General features: G+C 33.7%; 1 protein-coding gene across 1 annotated transcript in view; it reads left to right on the top strand.

Annotated features, from left to right (window-relative positions):
- The window catches only part of CNBD1 (cyclic nucleotide binding domain containing 1), a 417888-nt gene that overhangs the window by 336341 nt on the left and 59706 nt on the right, over positions 1-21841 (top strand). Inside the window, 3 exon segments of the mRNA XM_057736982.1 lie at positions 18010-18147; positions 19396-19465; positions 19468-19527. Of these exon segments, the coding sequence (XP_057592965.1) occupies positions 18010-18147; positions 19396-19465; positions 19468-19527 (268 nt within the window).

Raw genomic sequence — 21841 nt, 5'->3', positions numbered from 1 at the left:
CTATTCATTGACTTGATTATTAACTACCACATACAGATATAGATATACAGATATATTGCTTGGATGTTACTAATTTCTTTCTTCTTTAAGAAGTTATCATCTGATATCTCTCTATTGTTTTATTTGGGAAAAAGTCAAAACCAGGATCAGGATCTTCATAATATTTTTTCCTATTACAGATACTAATTTTTATGTGCCGATTTCTGGATTTTCTTGACAGAATCTCCACTCTTCCTCTGTCCCTTCTATGAGAAAAGTCTTGGATATCATTATCCAGTTGATTACTCTGAGTGATTTTTTTCACTCTTTTAATATAGGGATGATAAGGGGAAAAAAAATCCGGACAATAGAAAGGGAAGTAGATTTTGTTTTCAAAAAAACTCAGTCATTTTAGTCTGCTGAATCTCTGTCTGCTTTTGACCATGAAGAGTAACTTGCATCAAACAAATCTTCTTGCTGAGAACAATGACAAAATCTGGATAAAACCAACCAAGCAAACAACTTGTTTTGAAGGTATTTGAGAGCAACAAAAGGAACTAGGATTTGAAGGGCCATGATTCAAAAAAGAAGGGAAATACATTGTTTTGATCCAGACATTTCCTATTGTTTTTTCTTTGAGGCATCTGGCAATTTGTAAGCATAATAGGGATGAACAGCTAAGCAGAAAGTATGGATTAGAACTTTCTTAGAGTCTTAAAGTACTAGAGTTACAAAATTTTGAGTTCAGTTTACTTAGGCAGTCAGGACATCTGTAAGGGGCCAATGTTGCTTGATATTCAGGAAGATCAGTTTGAAAGCCAAAGGGCAGGAAAATTATTCCTTATTTGGGGGTGGGTCAGCCTTTTAGTCTACTCAGGCCTTCAACTGAATAGATGAGGCATTACATTATGGAAGGTGATCTACTTTACTCAGTCTACTAATTTAAATGATCCTCTCATCCAAAAACACCCATATAAAAACATCTGGAATAACATTTGATCAAATATCTCCATGACACAATCAGGTTGATACATAAAATTAACCATCTCAGAACCCAAGAAAAAATATGCAGCTACAACTCTAACAAGAATATTTATCAGTCTCAAAACATTTGACAGATAGAAATTAAGAGTTCTCTGTCTGCCAGGAATAAGAGGTTCTGATAAACATATTAGTCTATGAATAGAAAACTAGAATTAAAAAAATCAGCCTCAAAACACAATTCTTGATTGGATTATGTTAATCTGCTTTACACTAATTGACTGTCAGGACAAAAGTAAAACATCTAAGAGAAAGATGAAATCATCTAGAGCCATGACAGTTTTTTTCTACTCAGTGCCCAGCACTGAATAAAAAATTACCAAGAATATCAGTACAAAATACCAAAAAATCAAGAAGACAAAGCAATAAAACTAACACACAGGTGACACAACTGTTGAAGTTACAAGTTAAAAATAACTGTGATTTTATTTTGAAGAAAATAGATGAGGGGAGAATTTCATTACAAAACAAAGTGTAAAAAACGTCAAATTGAAACTTTGAAACTTAACAATATAACAACAAATTAATAACTCAATAGACATGCTTATCAACAGATTAGATAAAACAGGAGAGAGTTACTGAATTGAAAAATAGATTAGTAGAAAATATTACAGGTAAATATGAAAATTAAAAAGATGAATGATACAGAAAAGAGCATAAGAGAGATATGAGGTGATGAAAATTCTGACAATTAGTAATAAAATGTTTAACAAAAAGAAGAATATGAATGGGACAGAAGCAATATTTGGCATTGCCAGAAGTAGTACTGGTTGACATTTTTTCCATACTATAGAAAGACATCAAGCAACAGATTCAAGTTTCTGTATGAATTACAAACTAGGTAATCACACCAAGACACATTAGAAAGTAATGAAAACCAGTCAGAGAAAACCTTAAAGTTGAAACAGAAGGTAAATTTTAATGCTCTCAATAGATAATTATGTCAGAAAACATGGAATGATAATTCTTTAAGTATTGAGATAAAAATAGCTGGCAATCTAGACTTCTATAACCAGATAAAATATCTTTAAATAAAGGCAGAATAAAGATGTGTTCAGACAAATAATAAAGATATCATTGCCAGGGGACCTGTGCAAAAAGAAATCCCAAGTCAAAGAAATTCAGGCAGAAAAAAAAATATTTTAAATAAGCTGCAATAATGTAGAAAGGATTGAAGAACAAATAAATCTGGTGAATATGTGGTTAATCTAAATAGTTCTTGACTGTATAAAGCAGTGTTACCTGTGGAGGTCTACATGTATACAGAAATAAAATATATCAAAGGTGATAAAACCAAAAAAGAAAAAGATTTAAAGATTTTTTGAGTCTTTGCTTTTCTGGAAAGTGAAAAATGTAATAATTTAGAGTATACTCTAGTAAGACAAGGATGCATTTTATTATTAATAGAGTAACCACCAATGGAATATAAAAATACAATAAGCTAAAAATAAGACATAAAATGTCTTTAAATGAAATGTTTGATTAATTTAAAATGAGGGAGAGAAAATGACACAAAAATAGAAAAATTGAAAACAAATATTAACGTCATATTTAAACACAAATATATCAATAATTAAATTGTATATAAACAGACTACTTCAATTAATAAACAAAGATTGCTCAGCCATAAAAAGGAATGAAACTGAGTTATTTGTAGTGACGTGGATGGACCTACAGTCTGTCATACAGAGTGAAGTAAGCCAGAAAGAGAAAAATAAATACTGTATGCTAACTCATATATAGGGAATCTTAAAAAATGGTACTGATGAACCCAGTGACAGGGCAAGAATAAAGATGCAGATGTAGAGAACAGACTTGAGGACACGGGGTGGGGGGTGAAGGGGAATCTGGGACAAAGTGAGAGAGTAGCATAGACATATATACACTACCAAATGTAAAATAGCTAGTGGGAAGCTGCTGCATAACACATGGAGATCAACTGGATGATGGGTGATGACTTAGAGAGGTGGGAGGGTGGGTGGAAGGAGTCATGAGGGGTAGGGTATATGGGGATATATGTATAAATACAGCTGATTCACTTTGTTTTACAGCAAAAAATTGCACAACAGTATAAAGCAATTATATTCCAATAAAGAGCTTAAAAAAATACAGAATAAACTGCCAAACTTTTCCAAGGTAAAAAAAAAAAAAAAAAAAAAACCATAAAAAAACAAAGGTTGTCAGACTAAGTAAAATAACACTCTATATTCTGGCACACCTTTTTATAAATATACAGGAATTTGCAAAGGAAAATAATGTAAGATAATAAATCAGAACCCACTAAACAAAAGAAGGCTGGGGTAAATATACTAATAGTAGGAAAGGAGAATTTATTGCAAGAGCATCATTAAAAATAGAGGAATATTTCATGATGTGTGAAGTTTATGTTCTCTAAAGTTATTACCTAAAAATATATAAAGTGAAAATTTGAAGCATAAAGAAGAAGTAAACAAATTCACAACTATAGTGGGGAATTTTAGTAGACTCTGATAAAGAACTAGACAAAAAAATGAGATCAGTAAAGACAGAAATTCTGAACAACACAAAAAACTTGTCTAATAAATTTGTATTCAACATTGCAAACAAAAATTGCAGGATGTACATTCCTTTTAAGTGGTCATGGAACATTTTAAAAATTGATTTGGTGCTAAGTCACAGGTTGAGTCTCAACAAATTTCAAATGATTGATTCAAATGACTCAAATTTGAAATCTTCTATAACCGCAGTGGAATTAAGAAAGGAAGGCATCAGATAAACTTGATACCATGATCAAGATTTACCTGTAGAGCAATTAATTTTTTACAACTGGATTTTTTTAAAAATTAAGGATGTTTGATTAGAATACTACTGGTCTTAATGTGGCAGCACATGATGATTATGCAACTCAGGCTCATTTGCTGCTGAAAATGTCCCTATATCAGAGGGAAGGAAACAAATTTCTTTATCCTCACAGTTAAGATAGTAATATCATTAATTTTTTAGAGTGCCCTTACTTATGAGATCATTGCATGTTATATTAAAAAAACAGAGTACATACTTTATTAGAAATCAGAGGGGTGACTGTGATGAGCCAGGTGACCTTGTGAAAGAGATGAGATTTAAACTGGACCTTGAACCTGGGTAGTATTCAGACAAGCAGTCATTGTGCTAGATATTTCAGACAAGTGTTTCATGTGAACAATTGAAGAGGTGGAAATACCCTTAGGGTGTTTGCAAGAACCACTCTGTTTTAGAGAAAATAAAAAGAACTACTCATTCATTTTGATGTCTAGACTCTTGCTAAAATGTGTGAGGAGACATAAAAGGATGTCTTGTTTAGCCAACTTTTAAAGTGGAATTTATTGACTATATCTAAAAATTGACTTGATTTGTAGGTTTCACTTACAGACTGCAATGTTGTTAATATAATCGTAAGTGATCAATTCTTTTCTTATAATAGGAAACATCTTCTTTGACTCAGCATACAGGTTTGGAATGAATGTACCCAAAGAATTCCTATAGAATCCCCCAGAAGATTGCCCTCACATTAACTTTGTTCCAGCTTCTACCTTCTAGATATCACAATAGAGCCCCAATATGACCAGAATCCTCTGGAAGATTATAAAATGCAACATCTTTGTATCCCTCTCTTACTATATAACATTCCTTGGCTATAAAAAAAATACTTTCTTATAAGTACTTTTTATAAGCCTTTTAAATCATAGGGGAAAAGTAATAGTTTTCTATCTAGAGCAGGGCTGTTTAACTTTCTTTGGAGACACAGACAACTTTGAAAATCTAATGAAAGCTATAGAAACTCAGGAAAAATGGAAATTTACAAATAATCACATATTGTGGCATAACATATTAGGAGACTGAGTCTTTAAAAGTCCATCCTTAGACCTCAGTCTTGAACCCCTGATCTATAGAGGCTTTGTATTTTCTCTGTCTGCCTCTTCAGCCCCTTAGGAAAAAGAAAACATTTCATAGTTTTAAGAACAAGACCTTTCCTTGGCTTAAAAATAGCAGCTGTAATTTTAGTTATTGATCTTGTTTAATGTTCCTGGAAGATAGAAGCAATGGAAAAATAATACAAGAACAAATATTTTACCAATAAAAGTCTTCTGCTTTTCAGAAAAGTTTACTCTTGCGAAATGCAGTTTAAAACAAAACTCAATGTGATGTTTTTATTCAAAAGAAATTGTAATGGATTTACCAACTCCTAATATTCAGACCAGATGCAAGTGGCTTGGGTTATGTATTTTTAGAGAAGTTAATTCTTAAATCATGAAAATACACTATTGCCCAATAAAGTTATCTACTAATTTATATTTCAGTAAAATATCATGAGAATTTAGAAATGAGAGAAACTATTCCTTTTGTGCATCTCCACTAACTATCCCCACCAAAATAGGATTATCTACATAAACTTGATAAATAGTTTCCAAAAATTGAGAAAGATTGAATTGTAAGTCATTAAAATAGCTTCATAATGTTGTCTAATTTTAAATTATACTTATTGAAAAATTTAGAAAATGCAGAGAGGTACACAACAATACGGAGAATTATCTGTAATTCCATCATCTAAGATAACAACTATAAACATTTGATGTGTACAATTTAAGATATTTTATGTATCAATATAAAGATATTAAGAGAGATAATAAAAGCATGCAAAATAACATAATTTAAATTGAAATATAGTTGATTTATGATATTGTGTAGTTTCAGGTGATTCAACTATACAGATACGTATATCTATTTTTAAAATTCTTTTCCATTATAATTTACTACAAGATAAGGAATGCAGTTCTCTATGTTTTTCAGTAGATCTTTGTTGTTTATTTTATACATGGTAGTATCTGTTAATCCATATTCCCAATTTATCTCTATCCACCCCCCTTCCCCTTTTGGTAACCGTAAGTGTGATTTCTATGTCTGTTAGTCTTTGTAAATAAATTCACTTGTACTAGTTTTTAGATTCCACATATTCCTCTGATTTACTTCTCTGAGTATGATAATCTCTAACTCCATCCATGTTGCTGCATATGGCATTTGCATGCTTTTTTATGGCTGAGTAATATTTTACTGTATACATACACCACATCTTCTTTATCCACTCTTCTGTCAGTGGACACTTAGGTTGCTTCTATGTCTTGGTTATTGTAAATAGTTCCTCTATAAACAAAGATACATGCATCTTTTCAAATTAAACCTTTTTTTTCTGGATATATGTCTAGGAATGGGATTGCTAGATTATATAATAACTCTATTTTTAGTTTTTTGAGGAACCTCCAAACTGTTCTCTATAGTGACTGCACCAATTTAGATTCCCACCAACAGTACAGGAGGGTTCCCTTTTCTCCACACCTTCCCCAGCATTTATTTGTAGACTTTGCAGTAACAGCTACTCTGACCCATGTGGAGGTGAGACTTCATCGTATTTTGACTTGCATTTCTCTAGTAATTAGCTATGTTGAGCATCTTTTCATGTGCCTCTTGGCCATCTTTATGTCTTCTTTCAAAAAATGTTTATTTAGATCTTCTTCCCATTCTTTAATTGGGTTGTTTGTTTTTTTGTTAAATTGTATGAGTTCTTTGTATATTCTGGAAATTAAGCCCTTGTCAGTCACATCATTTGCAAATATTTTCTTCCATTTTGTAGGTTGTCTTTTCATTTTGTTTATGGTTTCCTTTGCTGTGCAAAAGCTTATAAGTTTGATTAGGTCCCATTTATTTATTTCTGCTTTTATTTCTATTGTCTTAGGAGACAGAGAATGTTGTTTTGAACCTGCATATTAAATGTCTTTAAAAATGTCTAACATTTAATATATACTCCCTATTATCATAAATCTTCTGTCATTTTCACACCACCTCTCCTCTGAATAGCCTTGTACTTACACTTGTACATCTTTCCCTAAACTGACATCAGGATATAAACAATTGTATACACTTGTACAAATTACTGTTTTTGTAATTGTTCACTTTATAAAAACAGATTTTTAACATAAATTTTCACCTGCTACTTTTTTTCATCATAAGAAATCTTAGGTTAAGATGTATAGATGTTACTAATTTTTAACAGCATGTTAAAACTTAAAAGTTGTTTGAATATATTTATAATTTACTCACAAACATATGTATATACATATATACATACAAAGACACACACAGTGTACACACACACACACACACACACACACACACTGATCTAAGTTGGTGACCATTAAGGGGTTGCTAAAAAGTGCTGCCTTAACTTCTTTAAATATATCCTTAAGCAAGTATTTATTTAAGGTAGATTCCCAGGAAATGGGTTTCTTGATAAAGTATTTCATGCATTCTTTGTTTATTTTAGTAAATTTTGCCAGATTATTTATTTCCTGTTTCTAAAGTTTTTTACAGTTTCTTGAGTTGTGTATTAAAGCATCTCCTCAGTCCCATAGGTTAGAGTAATTTAATATTTTCAATCTGATGGATGAATAAACATGTGTACCATGTACACCTCTCTGTTTTCTAGTAAGGTTGAGCATATTTCTTTTGTGTGTGGTTCATTTGGCTGTTCTCTTCTGGAAATTTAAAAATATTTTTGTCATTTTTATAATCATTTGCTTCTGTTGTTGCTTTTATTTTTTAGGTCAAATTATTGGTGTTTATTAAATATTTTAGGTACATAAAATTTTAATCACTTTATTTTATCATTATATTTATTTTCTTTTCTTCCATTTAAAAAGTACTAATTCCTATATTAACTTTGCAATTTGAACTAAGAAAAGCTACATAAATCTTTTTTCTTTCCTACTTCCAGAGCATAAATATTTTAATTCTGTCTTCCTGCTCCTCTCTTGGAGTTTCTGTTGTAAAATTATTTTAAATTTATCTTGTTTTAAAGGCATTCTATATTAGTCATTTAAAATTATTATATATCAATGAATGTTACTTCCATTTACCAATTTTTATCAATTTCTTTGCATCCCTTCTCTTTGAATTCAATGTTTTTCTAGCTAAAATTCATCTTTTAGTAATTTGTTTCACATGCTGCCTAAAATTATCACCTCATTTGTTTTACTCTAATTCTATATTATTGTTATTTTAAGTAAATACACAATTCTAGTTCTTTGAAAGTTCTTTTTCCTGAGCATTTTGAAGATGACCACAGTTTTAGAACAGATTGGAAATGTTATAAACATTAATAATTTTAAAATTAACTCAACTAAAATAAGTGGGTATGTAAAGAGTGTTGGAAGTTGAATACTTTCCTAACATTGTTAGGATGTCTGATGATATTGGTTAATGAATCAAGAAAGAAGGTTTTAAGAATATTACTCAAAGTCATGGAAGACTTATGCTTTCATAAAAATTTATTAGGTAACTCAGATCAAGTCTTATACTTAAAATACAATTAGAAAACCTGGAAATATGTAGAAAACATCTGCTTGAAATTGCTGATAGCTAATAAGATGATGAAGGGGGATTTGGAGGAGAAAGTTTAAGGAAGTGTACCATATTTTGGGCTGTGATATAAGATACATATACATATAGAGATTTTGCGTGCTCCTTCGCATTCAAGACTCAACTCTTCTCTCAATTCTGGAAACTTGCAGCCATTGTCACTTACATAACTCCTCACTCTAATTCTTTATTCTTTCTTCTGGAAATCCTAGTAGATATAGGCTGAATGGTCTTCATTTACCTTTTATAGCTTTTAAAATCTCCCACTTATTTCCATTCCTTTTATATTTTATATAGTTTATTCTTTTTTCTTTTATTATTTTTTAAGCTCTTTATTAGAATATAACTGCTTCACACTTGTACCAGCTTTTGAGGTACACCAAAGTGGATCAGCTGTATTTATACATATATCCCCATATCCCCTCCCTCCTGTGACTCCCTCCCACTCTCCCTGTCCTGACCCTCTAAGGCATCACCCATCATCGAGTTAATCTCCCTTTTTTATACAGCAGCATCCCACTAGTTATCTATTTTACAGTTGGTAGTGTATATATGTCTATGTTACTATCTCATGTCATCCCAGGTTCCCCTTCACCCCCTGCTCTCCCAACCCCGTGTCCTCCAGTCCATTTTCTGCATATGCATCCTTATTCTTGCCCTGTCACTGGGTTCATCAGTACCATTTTTTTTTTTTTTTAAGATTCCATATATATGAGTTAGCATACAGTATTTGTTTTTCTCTTTCTGGCTTACTTCACTCTGTATGACAGACTTTAGGTCTATCCACCTCATTACATATAACTCCATTTCATTCCTTTTTATGGCTGAGTAATATTCCATTGTATATATATGCCACATCCTCTTTATCCATTCATTTGTTGATGGGCATTTAGGTTGCTTCCATGTCCTGCCTATTGTAAATATTGCTGCAATAAACATTATGGTACATGTTTCTTTTCGAATTATGGTTTTCTCTGGGTATATGTCCAGTAGTCGGATTACTGGATCATATGATAGTTCTTTCTTAGTTTTTAAAGGAACCTACAAACTGTTTTCCATAGTGACTTTACCAACTTACATTCCCACCAACAGTGCAAGAGAGTTCCCTTTTCTCCACACCATCTCCAACATTTATTGTTTCTAGATTTTTTGATGATGGCCATTCTGACCAGAGTGAGGTGATACCTCATTCTGGTGTTGACTTGCATTTCTCTAATAAGTAGTGATGTTGAGCACCTTTTCATATGTTTGTTGGCCATCTGTATGTCTTCTTTGGAGAAATGTCTATTTAGGTCTTCTGCCCATTTGTGGATTGGGTTATTTGCTTTTTTGGTAGTAAGCTTCATGAACTGCTTGTATATTTTGGAGATTAATCATTTGTCCATTGCTTGCCTCTCCATGGCAAGTGTTTTCTCTTATTCTGAGGGTTGCCTTCTTGTCTTGTTTATGGTTTATTTTGCTGTGCAAAAGCTTTTAAGTTTCATTAGGTCCCATTTGTTTATTCTTGATTTTATTTCCATTATTCTAGGAGGTGGATCAAAAAGGATCTTACATTGATGTATGTCATAGAGTGTTCTGCCTATGTTTTTCTCTAGGAGTTTTATAGTGTCTGGCCTTACATGTAGGTCTTTAATCCATTTTGAGTTTATTTTTGTGTATGGTGTTAGGAAGTGTTCTAATTTCATTCTTTTACATGTTGCTGTCCAATTTTCCCAGCACTACCTATTGAGGAGACTGTTTTTTTTCCATTGTATATTCTTGCCTCCTTTGTCAAAGAGAAGGTGCCCATATGTGCTTAGGTTTCCCTCTGGGTTCTCTATTCAGTTCCATTGATATTCCTTTCTATTTTTGGGCCAGTACCATACTGTCTTGATCACTGTGGCCTTATAGTAAACTTTGAAGTCAGGGAGCCTAATTCCACCATCTCGGTCTTTCCTTCTCAAAATTGCTTTGGCTATTCAGGGTCTTTAGTGTTTCCATAGAAATCGTAAGATTACTTGTTCTAGTTCTGTGAAAAATGCCATTGGTAATTTGATAGGGATTGTGTTGAATCTGTAAATTGCTTTGGGTAGGATAGTGATTTTCACAATGTTGATTCTTCCAATCCAAGAACATGGTATGTCTCTCCACCTGTTTGTATTGTCTTTGATTTCTTTCATCAGTGTCTTATAGTTTTCTGCATACAGGTCTTTTGCCTCCTTAGGCAGGTTTATTCCTAGGTATTTTATTCTTTTTGTTGCAATGGTGAATGGGAGAGTTTCCTTCATTTCTCTTTCTGCTCTTCCATTGTTAGTATATAGGAATGCCAGAGATTTCTGTGCATTAATTTTGTATCCTGCTACTTTACTGAAATCATCAATTAGTGCTAGCAGTTTTTTGGTGGAGTCTTTAGGGTTTTCTATGTATAATATGTCAACTGCAAAGAATGACAATTTTTCTTCTTTTCCAATTTGGATTCCTTTTATTTCATTTTCTTCTCTGATTGCTGTGGCTAAAACTTCCAAATCTATGTTGAATAATAATGGTGAGAGTGGGCACCCTTGTCTTGTTCCTGTTCTTAGGGGGAATGCTTTCAGTTTTTCACCATTTTGAACGATGTTGGCTGTAGGTTTCTCATATATGGCTTTTATTATGTTGGGGTAATTTCCTTCTATGCCCATTTTCTGGAGAGTTTGTATCATAAATGGATGTTGAACTTTGTCAAAAGCTTTTTCTGCATCTATTGAGATGATCATATGGTTTTTATCCTTCAATTTGTTGATATGATGTATCATGTTGATTGATTTGTGTATATTGAAGAATCCTTACATCCCAGGGTTAAACCCCCTTGATCATGGTATATGATTTTTTTAACGTGCTGCTGGATTCTGTTAGCTAGCATTTTGTTGAGGATTTTTGCATCTATATTCATCAGTGATATTGGTCTGTAATTTTCTTTTTTTGTGACATCTTTGCCTGGTTTTGGTATCATGTTGATGGTGGTTTCATAGAATGAGTTTGGGAGTGTTCCTCCTGCTATATTTTGGAAGAGTTTGAGGAGGATAGGTGTTAGCTCTTCTCTAAATGTTTGATAGAATTCACCTGTGCATCCATCTTGCCCAGGGTTTTTGTTTTTTGGGAGATTTTTCATCACAGTCTCAATTTCTGTACTTGTGATTAGTCTGTTCATATTTCCTATTTCTTTCTGATTCAGTCTTGGAAGATTGTATTATCTCTTTCTTCCAGGTTACCCAATTTATTGGCATGTAGTTACTTGTAGTAGTCTCTCATGATCTTTTGGATTTCTGCAGTGTCAGTTGTTACTTCTCCTTTTTCATTTCTAATTCTGTTGATTTGCATCTTCTCCCTAATTTTCCTGATGAGTCTGGCTAATGGTTTATCAATTTTATTTATCTTCTCAAAGAACAATCTTTTACTTTCATTGATCTTTGCTATTTCTTCCTTCATTTCTTTATCATTTATTTCTGATCTGATCTTTGTGACTTATTTCCCTCTGCTCATTTTTGTTGTTGTTGTTGTTCTTCTTCTTCTTTCTCTAATTGTTTTAGGTGTAAGGTTAGGTTGTTTATTTGATATTTTTCTTGTTTCTTGAGGTAGCAATGTATTGCTATAAACTTCCATCATAGAACTACTTTTCTGTGTCGCATAGATTTTGGGTTGTTGTGTTTTCATTTTCATTTGCGTCTAGATATTTTTTGATTTCCTCTTTGATTTCTTTATTGATTTCTAGGTTGTTTAATAATGTATTGTTTAGCCTCCATGTGTTTGTATTTCTTACAGTTTTTTTTCCTGTAATTGATATCTAGTCCCATGACCTTGTGGTCAGAGAAGATGCTTGATGTGATTTCAATATTCTTGTATTTACCAAGGCTTGATTTGTGACCCAAGATGCGGTCTATCCTGGAAAATGTTCCGTGTGCACTGGAGAAGAAAATGTATTCTGTAGTTTATGGATGGAATGTCTTATAAATATCACTTAAGTTGAGATGGTCTAATATGTCATTTAAAGCTTGTGTGTCCTTACTTATTTGCTGTTTGGATGATCTGTCCATTGATGTAAGTGGGGTTTTAAAGTCTCCTACTCTTATTGTGTTATTATTGATTTCCCCTTTTATGGCTGTTAACATTTGCCTTATGTATTGAGGTGCTTCTATGTTGGGTGCATAGATATTTACAATTGTTATATCTTCTTCTTGGATGGATCCCTTGATCATCATGTAGTGTCCTTCCTAGTCTCTTGTAATAGTCTTTACTTTAAAGTCTAATTTGTCTGATATAAGTATTGCTACTCTAGCTTTCTTTTGAATTCCATATGCATGGAATACCTTTTTCCATGCCTTTAATTTCAGTCTCTATGTGTCCCTTGGTCTGAAGTGGGTTTCTTGTAGGCAGTATACAGAAGGGTCTTGTTTTTGTATCCATTCAACTAGCCTATGTCTTTTGGTTGGAGCATTTAATCCATTTATATTTAAGGTGGTTATTGACCTGTGTGTTTCTAATACCATTTTCTTAATTGTTTTGGGTTTGTTTTTGTAGGTCTTTTCCTTCTCTTATGTTTCCTACTTAGAATAGTTCCTTAAGCAATTGTAAGGCTGGTTTGATGGTGCTGAATTCTCTTATCTTTTGCTTGTCTATAAAGCTTTTGATTTCCCCATAGAATCTGAATGAGATTCTTGCTGGGTAGTGTATTCTTGGCTGTAGATTTTTCTCTTTCAGGACTTTCAGTATATCCTGCCACTTCCTTCTGGCCTGCAGAGTTTCTGCAGAAAAATCAGCTGTTATCCTTTTTGGGTTTTCTCTTATATGTTATTTGTTGCTTTTCTCTTACTGCTTTTAATATGTTTTCTTTGTTTTTAATTTTCATTAGTTTGATTAATATGTGCCTTGGTGTATTTCTCCTTGGGTTTATTCTGTATGGGACTCTCTGTGCTTCTTGGACTTGATTAATTATTTTCTTTCACATGTTGCAGGAGTTTTCCACTGTAACCTCTTCATTTATTTTCTGAAATCCTTTCTTTTTTCCTTCTTCTTCTGGGATGTCTGTGAATCAAATGTAGGTGCACTTAATGTTGTCACCAAGGTCTCTGAGACTGTCTTCCATTCTTTTTATTCTTTTTTCTCTTTCCTGCTCTGTGGAAGTTATTTCCCCTATTCTATCTTCCAACTCACTTATTCCTTCTTCTGCCTCAGTTATTCTGCTGTTTATACCATCTAGAGTATTTTTAGTTTCGGTTATTTTGTTGTCCATTACTGTTTGTTTGCTCTTTAGTTCTTCTGAGTCCTTATTAACTGTTTCTTGTATTTTCTCTATTTTGTTGTTGAGATTTTGGATCATCTTTACTATCACTACTCTGAATTCTTTTTCAGGCAATTTTCCTATTTCCTCTTCATTTGTTTTGTCTTGTGGTGTTTTTTCCTGCTACTTTCCCTGCATGGTGTTTCTTTATTTTCTCATTTTGTCTAATTTATAGAATTTGCTGACTCCCTTCTCAATGCTGCTTAGTAGTAATTCCTCTTTTTTCTGCTCTCTGCCCCCTGTGGTGGGGTTTGTCCAGTGGCTTGAGTAGGCTTCCTCGTTGGGGGTGTCTGGTGTCTACTTTCCATTGTATGGGTCTGTGTCTTTTCTCTCTGATGATCATGGCCATGTCAGGTGGTGTGTTTTAGAGTATCTCTGAGGTTAATATGGCTTTAGGTAGTCTGTGTGCTGATGGGTGGTTTTGTGTTCCTGTTTTGTTTGTAGTTTGGTGTGAGGTGTCCAGCACTGGCAGTTGCAGACATTTGGATGAAGCTGGATGTTAGACTCTGATACAGGGCTCCATGAGAGTTCTCTACAGTTAATATTTCCTGTGTCCGAGGACTCCCTAGTAGTTTAGCATCCTGGATTCAGTGCTCCCTCCTCAGAGCTCCTACTGGAGTTCTAATGGAGTATTCCAGACTTCAGAGGTTGCTTGTCCCGGCAATAATGGGGTTTAAAGAAGACTGTCCAAGCCCCAGACTAATGGCAGAGTGTTGAGTCAAACAAATACTAAATCAAGGAAACACACACATGTATAAGACACACAAATACTGAATCCAATAGAACATAAGGCACTAGAAAGACCTGACAGAATAACCCCATATGCAAACAGACAGTCAAAGAGAAAACCAACAGAAATTCAAAACCAAAGAATAAAATAAAATAAAATAAAAATAAAACAAAAGAAACAAAACAAAACAAAACAAAACACCACACACACACAAACACAAATTCAGGGACATTTTGAAAGCTAGGATCAAATATAATAAAGAGCAAGAGTACCACCAGATAGACTGAAGATTCTCAGGACAAAATCAAACAATTATACTTAGAACTAAGATAAAGACAAAACCTAATAATAACAACCAAAGCAGTGTGTCATCTGGAGAATAAAACAAGGAAACAGAGCAGACTGATAATATTGCTTATAAGTATATTAAGATAAACTTCACTAAAAAGGATAGAAGACAGCACAACAGAAGAGTGTTGTTTGACTGGAAATATGAAAAGAAAAGAAAAGAGAGAAAAAATAGAAATGTACAAAAGATAGAGAAGGAAAGAAGGCAGGAGAGATAAATTTAGCCCTATAAAAAATTTGGTTAGAAATAGAAATATGTAAAAAGTCTAAAAATAAAAATAGAAGAAAAAATGGAATAAAAGAATAAAAAAGTATGTTATAATATATGTAGATCCCTTAGGACTAAGATCGTAATTAATTAAAAGTAAAAAGAAAAAAATACACACAAACACACATCCAGGGAAATTTTGAAAGCTAGGATCAAATATAATAAAGAGTGCGAGTACAATCAGAAAGACTGAAGATTTTCAAAACAAAATCAGACAATTATATCAGAACTAATATAAAGACCAAACCTAATAATAAAAAGCAAAGTAGTTTGTCATCTGGAGAATAAAGTAAGGAAACAGAACCAAATGATACTATTGATTATAGGTATATTAAGATAAAATAAACTAAAAAAGGATAGAAGACAGGGCAACAGAAGAGCATAGTGTGACTGGAAATATGAAAAGAAAAAGAAAAAATAGAAATGTATAAAAGATAGAGATGAAAAGAATGAAGGAACGATACAGTCAGCACTAGAAAAAACAGCTAGAAATACAAATATATAAAAAGGTTAAAAATAAAAATAGAATAAAAATATGTTATAAAATGTGTAGATCCCTTAGGACTAAGATCATAATTAATTAAAAAAAAAAAAAAAAAGCTAGAACTGACCCCAGAATGGACCAGATCAATAGAATTAATAATAATATTTCTGTTTCCTTGGGGTCTCAGCTGTAAGTGTTCTTCTACCCTCCTTGGGCTTTTTTTTATTATTATTCTGTGACCAGCAGAGCTTTCTTTACTGTTTGTCTGTAAGTGCCAGTGTGTGAAGAGAGAGAGGTTACAATAGTGGCTCCTTTCCCTGGGAGTGAGTGAGTAGTGGTGACCTGCCTGGGTCGCAGAGGCTCAGGTGGAGCCTATTGAAGAGGGAAACTGGCAGCTCAGGCTGGAAAAGTGACTACAGCTGCTGCTCCTCCCCCTGTTATGACTCCACTGGGGTGCCCTGTCTGGGTCACAGTGGTGTCTGTTGCAGAGGGACGCCTGTGGCTCAGGTGTAAAGAGAATGTCTCCAGATCTGGGCCACTCTGCGGACTTTTGGCCCTTGGCTGTAGGGCCAGCCCTGCCTGGGGGCCTTTGTTATCCCTGAGTGCATTAGCCATGCCCAGAGGGGTCCTTCTTTTGTCAGTCACAGGCGCCTAGAGAGAGGCTACACCCAGGGGCTCCTCCCCCCTGCTTATGAGTCAGAGGTATCGAGCTGCCACCATGGCCACCCAGCTTTCCATGGTACGGATCCTCCACTGCGGATTTTTCCCTTCCTGTCCTCTCAGTCCATCTCCCCACTGCCAACAATGTTTCTCACCCTGAACCAGTTCTCTGGTTCCCACATTCCAGTTCCCACATCCCCTGTTCAGCTGTGAACTTACATCTCACTCCAGACTCGCTGTGCCGAGTTGCAGACCCTCCATGTATTTCTCACTCTTTCCCATCTGCCCCAGATCAGCCACTTCAGCCTCTTTGAACAGTCCCAAGTGCCTCCCTTCTGACTCAGGGAAATTCCCTGTTGGAGAAGGGGTTTCCCCATCAGATAAGGGACGTTTCCCCGAATTCAGCAATCTCCCCTCTGTTTCAGGTGCCCCCTCCCCAAGATGTGGGACCCGTCCCTTTCCTTTAGTCTCCTCCTCTTTATCCTTTTTTTCTTTTTTTCTCCCTCTGTCCTACCCAGTCAAGTTGGGATCTTTGCAGTCCTTTCTGGTGTGCAAGGTCATCTGCTGGTGTTCAGCTGGTTCTTTGTGGGAATTATTAAATCTTTTGATGTATTCCTGATGCATCTGTGGAGAGGGATGCATTCCATGTCCTTCTACTTCACCACCATCTTTCCACTCTATATAGTTTATTCTTGATGTTTTTCTTATATTTTGTCAAAGTGCTGAATTCTTTCTTTAGTTTTAATCTACTAATTAATGCATTCATTGTGCAATTGTTTGCAATGTTGAATACAAGTCTATTAGACACATTAGTTTAACTTTATTTTTACTTAAGAGTTTTTGTTCTTTTGCAAAATGTCTCTTTTTGCCTCCATAATGGCATGCTCTGGTTTTATAGTCTAATTATATTAAACATATACAACTTCTCTTAAGTTGTTTATTTTTTCTAGTTCTTTATTTGTTGACTTTCCTCATAGGGGTTTTTCCACTTGTGGTGCTTGCAATTTTCTATAGTGATCTTGTTATCATCAGGGACTGCATTCCATGGAAGTTCCTTGTCTCCTGAATTCATACATAGAGTTTTAAATTTGCACTTTCCTGGATCTTAGAGTTTTTTTAGTTGTGTACCAGGCTTTACATTAGATGTCCTTCAGTTTTTCCCAGGCAAATATAAATACAAATCCTCTATGTAGTTGTACACATTCTTACTACATCCTTGTAACTTACAATATGTATTCTAGTGGCAATATTTTTGCCATGCTTAATATTTATTTATAGCATAGTAAATTAGGAAACCATACATGAATGCATATATATGCCAGTGATTTATACTTGCTTAACGCTGTGTTCATTTTCATTATTATTCACCAACATGAGTGTCATAAAATAAACAGAAGACCATGGATATAACTGCACTATTTTTCTCATTCCTTCAACAAATATTTATTGAATGGCTACTATGTACCAAGCACTATTTCAGGCTTAAAATGAATCAGTGAATAAAACAGATCTATTTATATAACTTATTTTCTTATTTTCACCACTAGTGAAATAAAAAAAAAAAATTCTTGCTTTGGGAAAGTGACATTGGACAGAAGAAATATGACATCCAGGGAAGCCTGTTTAGATTCCCTTCTTTCAAAGGGCTGGCTCTACAATTTAAACATACAACTTACCCTTTTGCAGGCTCTCCTAGATTGATCCGATCACTATCACAGGTATTCTTATGTTGACAAATGATAATGAAATTTAAGTAGCTTTTGGTATTTTTACAGCTTGGACAATGGAGTACCTTTGGAACCTTGGAGGTTACAGCTCAGATTGAATCAGAAACAAAGGTATACTCAGTGGTGACAGAGGAAGATTGTGAAATTCTTAAAATCCCTGCAAAGAATTATGGCAAGTTAAAATCTGTATGACCATATCTGATCTATATATTAACACAATATGGCTGTAAATTAACTCCATGTTTTGCCTCTCTAAACAGAAGAAGTACATATCTCTTTTATATTTTAATTTGTCTTGAACTGGAGACCATAAAAATATTACTTATTTGATGAACATCACTTAAACCTCTGCTGAGAAGTTGAAGTGGAAAGGTCTCTATGGATATAATTTATTATATGTTTGAGTGTATTTGGTTTTTCATGAATTTAAAATTCATCCACTCATTCACTCTTTCATTTATTCATTCATTCAACAACCATAAGTTTTAGGTGTCAATGTCATGTCATGTATTAGGGATACAAGAATGATCAGAAATCTCTAAACCTCTACAGTCTACCTTAGGAAGAAAAATAATTGGGAATTATTGGCATGCTATTTTGTAGGTATAACACACATCAAAACCCAGAGCTGCGTGAATAGGTAATCACAACTTAATTCTGAGCCCCTAATTCTGCTGCACTAGGATAACTTATTTTCTTCAATTTTAACAACTTTTTTCTCTTTTAGTCAAATCCCCAAATTCCCTTCTCTTCTGTTTCTTCTCCCGTGGATGGCAGAGGAAGTTCGTATAAATTACAGATTGGGAGGCCACCACGGTCACGCTCTTCCAACTCCTCTTGATAGGGTTTAACAATGGAACAGATGCTGCAGGGCACTGGCATTAGCCACAGTGAGGTATTCCTGTTGCAGGGAGGTAAGGAGACATCCATCTTCTCGATTTAAGTCTCTAATAGTTGGGATTTCTTTAGATACAGTGGTCTCAGTGATGGTGGTACAGAAGACTTTCCCAGGATTCAACTTCCTTTCAGATCTTTGGTTTCAGAGTAGCTGGCTTAAAAAATAGTTTCGTATGTTTGTGTTTTTTAAATTTTTAAATTTTTAAAATTAAAAATGTCAGTATCATTTACTTGGTATTATCAAATACAACTTTCAAGTGTAGTCTTGACTATGATAGGGTTTTTAAAAAATGCTAAAACATTTATAGGAGCCTAAAAATATTTTGTAAGATGGAAAAATACTTTAGTGGCAGATATGAGGATTAAAATCTCAATATGGTTATGTGGTCATTCTCCTCTAAAATTCAAATGCATTTTATACTAATTTACATTCACGTAACTTTTTCTTTCACTGCCATTTATCCATCTTCTATATTTTTATCTCTTCTTTTTTAAAAATTACATAATATAAACATTTTGATAATGACTTTTTTTCAGGAAAAAACAAAACTGGAAAATAAACATAAGGTGAAATTAATCTGTAAGTGTCCATACTACGTGGAGTGGCCACTTTATCCATATATGAGCTAGTAACACTCACTAAATGGAAGAAATTTCCCCCAGGTCAAGGTGAGTTCAATTTAATTTTGCATCATTTTCTTTACATTACATTATTGGAATTTGTAATTTTTCATAGTTTTAATATTTTATATTTCTTCACGTTTCTCTAATATATTTAGTTACCTTTCAATTAGACATGTAGATTGTTGCTTTTTAAATTAAAACTCATTCTATATTGCCTTGAAGAGTGATCTCAGAAGTGAACTTACTTTCACATCCTCCTATTTCTCCCCATAGCCCCTACCCTTGTAGCCCCACACTAGCAATCAATGTAAGGACCAAACTATAAAGGATAAATGCAATCAGAATTTACAGTCATTTTTCTTCTGTTTTCCTTGTAAAACACCTACTTAAGCTGCACATGTGCTTATCCGTACCCATGCTACACATTATCAGAGAAAAATATCATTATGGAGAATAGCTAAGACTGATATAAGGAGTATTAGCTGTGAAGCTGCCTACATTTTCCAATATTTAGCATGGCAACGATGCATGAATTTCCTAGGTTATGTATACACAAAAAGTGTAGGTGGCATTGAGTCATTTTAGATAATATTTCCATCTATGAGAAGCATACTAAATAAGAGATCCAACTGCTATACACTGATGTTTTTGTCTCACAAAATTCACATATTGAAGCCCTATTCCCTAATGTGATGCTATATGGGAGGCAATTGAGTCATGAGAGTGGAGCCCTCATGAATGAGATTAATGCCTTTAAAAGAAGAGATGAGAGAGAAAGAGTTGATTTCTCTTTCTTGGCTATGTGAAGATACTGCAAAAAGGCAGCTATCTGCAAACCAGAAAGAGGGATGTCATCAAACATTGAATCTACTGGCACCTTGATCTTGGACTTCCCAGCCTTCAAAATTGTGAGGAATATTTGTTGTTTAAGCCAACCCAGCCAATGTTATCTGTTATAGTAGTCAAAATTAAGACACCAACACAAGAGGAACTATGGTGGGGGGGGGGTTCCGAATCTTCAGTCAGGAATCACTATAGTGCCCCACAACCTGCAGATCCATAATTGCAGTGAGGGATGTGGTGTCAGGATGAGGAGAAGATCTCTGAATTAAGTTTGAAATTAAAGTTCTAAAAGGAATGAGTCTAAGTTGTAAATTCCAAAACGTAACTATTCTAACAATAAAAATATGGTGAAGAAGTTACAGAATCTGGCTAAGATATCCTTTGAGGGAGTCACTATATAATAGAAAAGTGAGGTTTAGTATAGCACCATACAGAAGATTCGTTTATTGTAAAAAAGTAAATACCTCATGCTTCAAAAGCTGAGACTCCCTAATAAACATGTTCGATTTACTGAGACTATGCACCCTTTCCTGACTTTGTTCCAAATTTCTTTCCTCTACTTGTTTTTATATTTTATTTATAATTTTTTTGAAATACAGTGTTTAGCCCATATTTAGCCAAATATATATTTTATTCTTGCTTGTAAAAATTGAACATGTCATGTTGCATTTTTTTCCTGAGACATTTTTCCTATTGCTGTGTTCATTTTTTGGCCAAAAGTATACATAGAAGACAAGTAGTAAACTGACATGTGAAAAATTGGAAATTAACATTTCTAAATTCAGTATATTTATTGTATAGAATTTTTTTTTTAAACTGGGCATTTGGATTTACCATGGGTTCTCTCTTTTGTATTAGATATATCAATTCTTGGTCCATGCCTCAGTTCCAGGGCTATTTTATATTAAAAAATGTCTTAGCTTTGACAATTTATCAGAACATTAATATTTTTAGATGATTTTAAAGGAAGAAAGAAACCATAATCAGAGTTTTTTTCAACTATGTAAACCAAATCATATGGGATTTGGAAAGGGGAATAATTATGTGTTTTTAATGCATTTGATTACTAATGATGAATAATATATATTTCAGTCTGAAATATCAATCTAAAATATTTAAATTTAGCATCAAAAAGTTAAGAAGACACTGAGTTGACACATAGTTTCTTAGACATGCTGGGTTCAAGTTCCTTTTGGGTAAACGTCTTTTAAAGTAATGATGGAAACTATCACATTGAACAATTTATGATTATATCACATAAGTCAAAAGTAACGTAATTCTTCCACTGATTCCCAGGTGTTTAAATATTTGGTCCGTACACTTATACAGTTTATAAAACAATTTATCCTCCTTAGGGGAGAATGTCAATTTCACTAGATGATTCTCAAGGCTTCTTTCAGCTCTGAAATACTATGGTTCTTATAAATAAACATACGTAGGTGAAGAATAAGTTCTTTCACCCTAATCTAATTTTCTTTTATGGTGGTGACACTCTTGATATATCAAAGAAAAGCAT

Source organism: Hippopotamus amphibius, chromosome 5 (genome assembly GCF_030028045.1).
Source record: "Hippopotamus amphibius kiboko isolate mHipAmp2 chromosome 5, mHipAmp2.hap2, whole genome shotgun sequence".
Classification (NCBI taxonomy): Eukaryota; Metazoa; Chordata; class Mammalia; order Artiodactyla; family Hippopotamidae; genus Hippopotamus; species Hippopotamus amphibius.
Note: the sequence above shows the minus strand (reverse complement) of the source record. Positions and strands in the feature narration are given on the sequence as shown.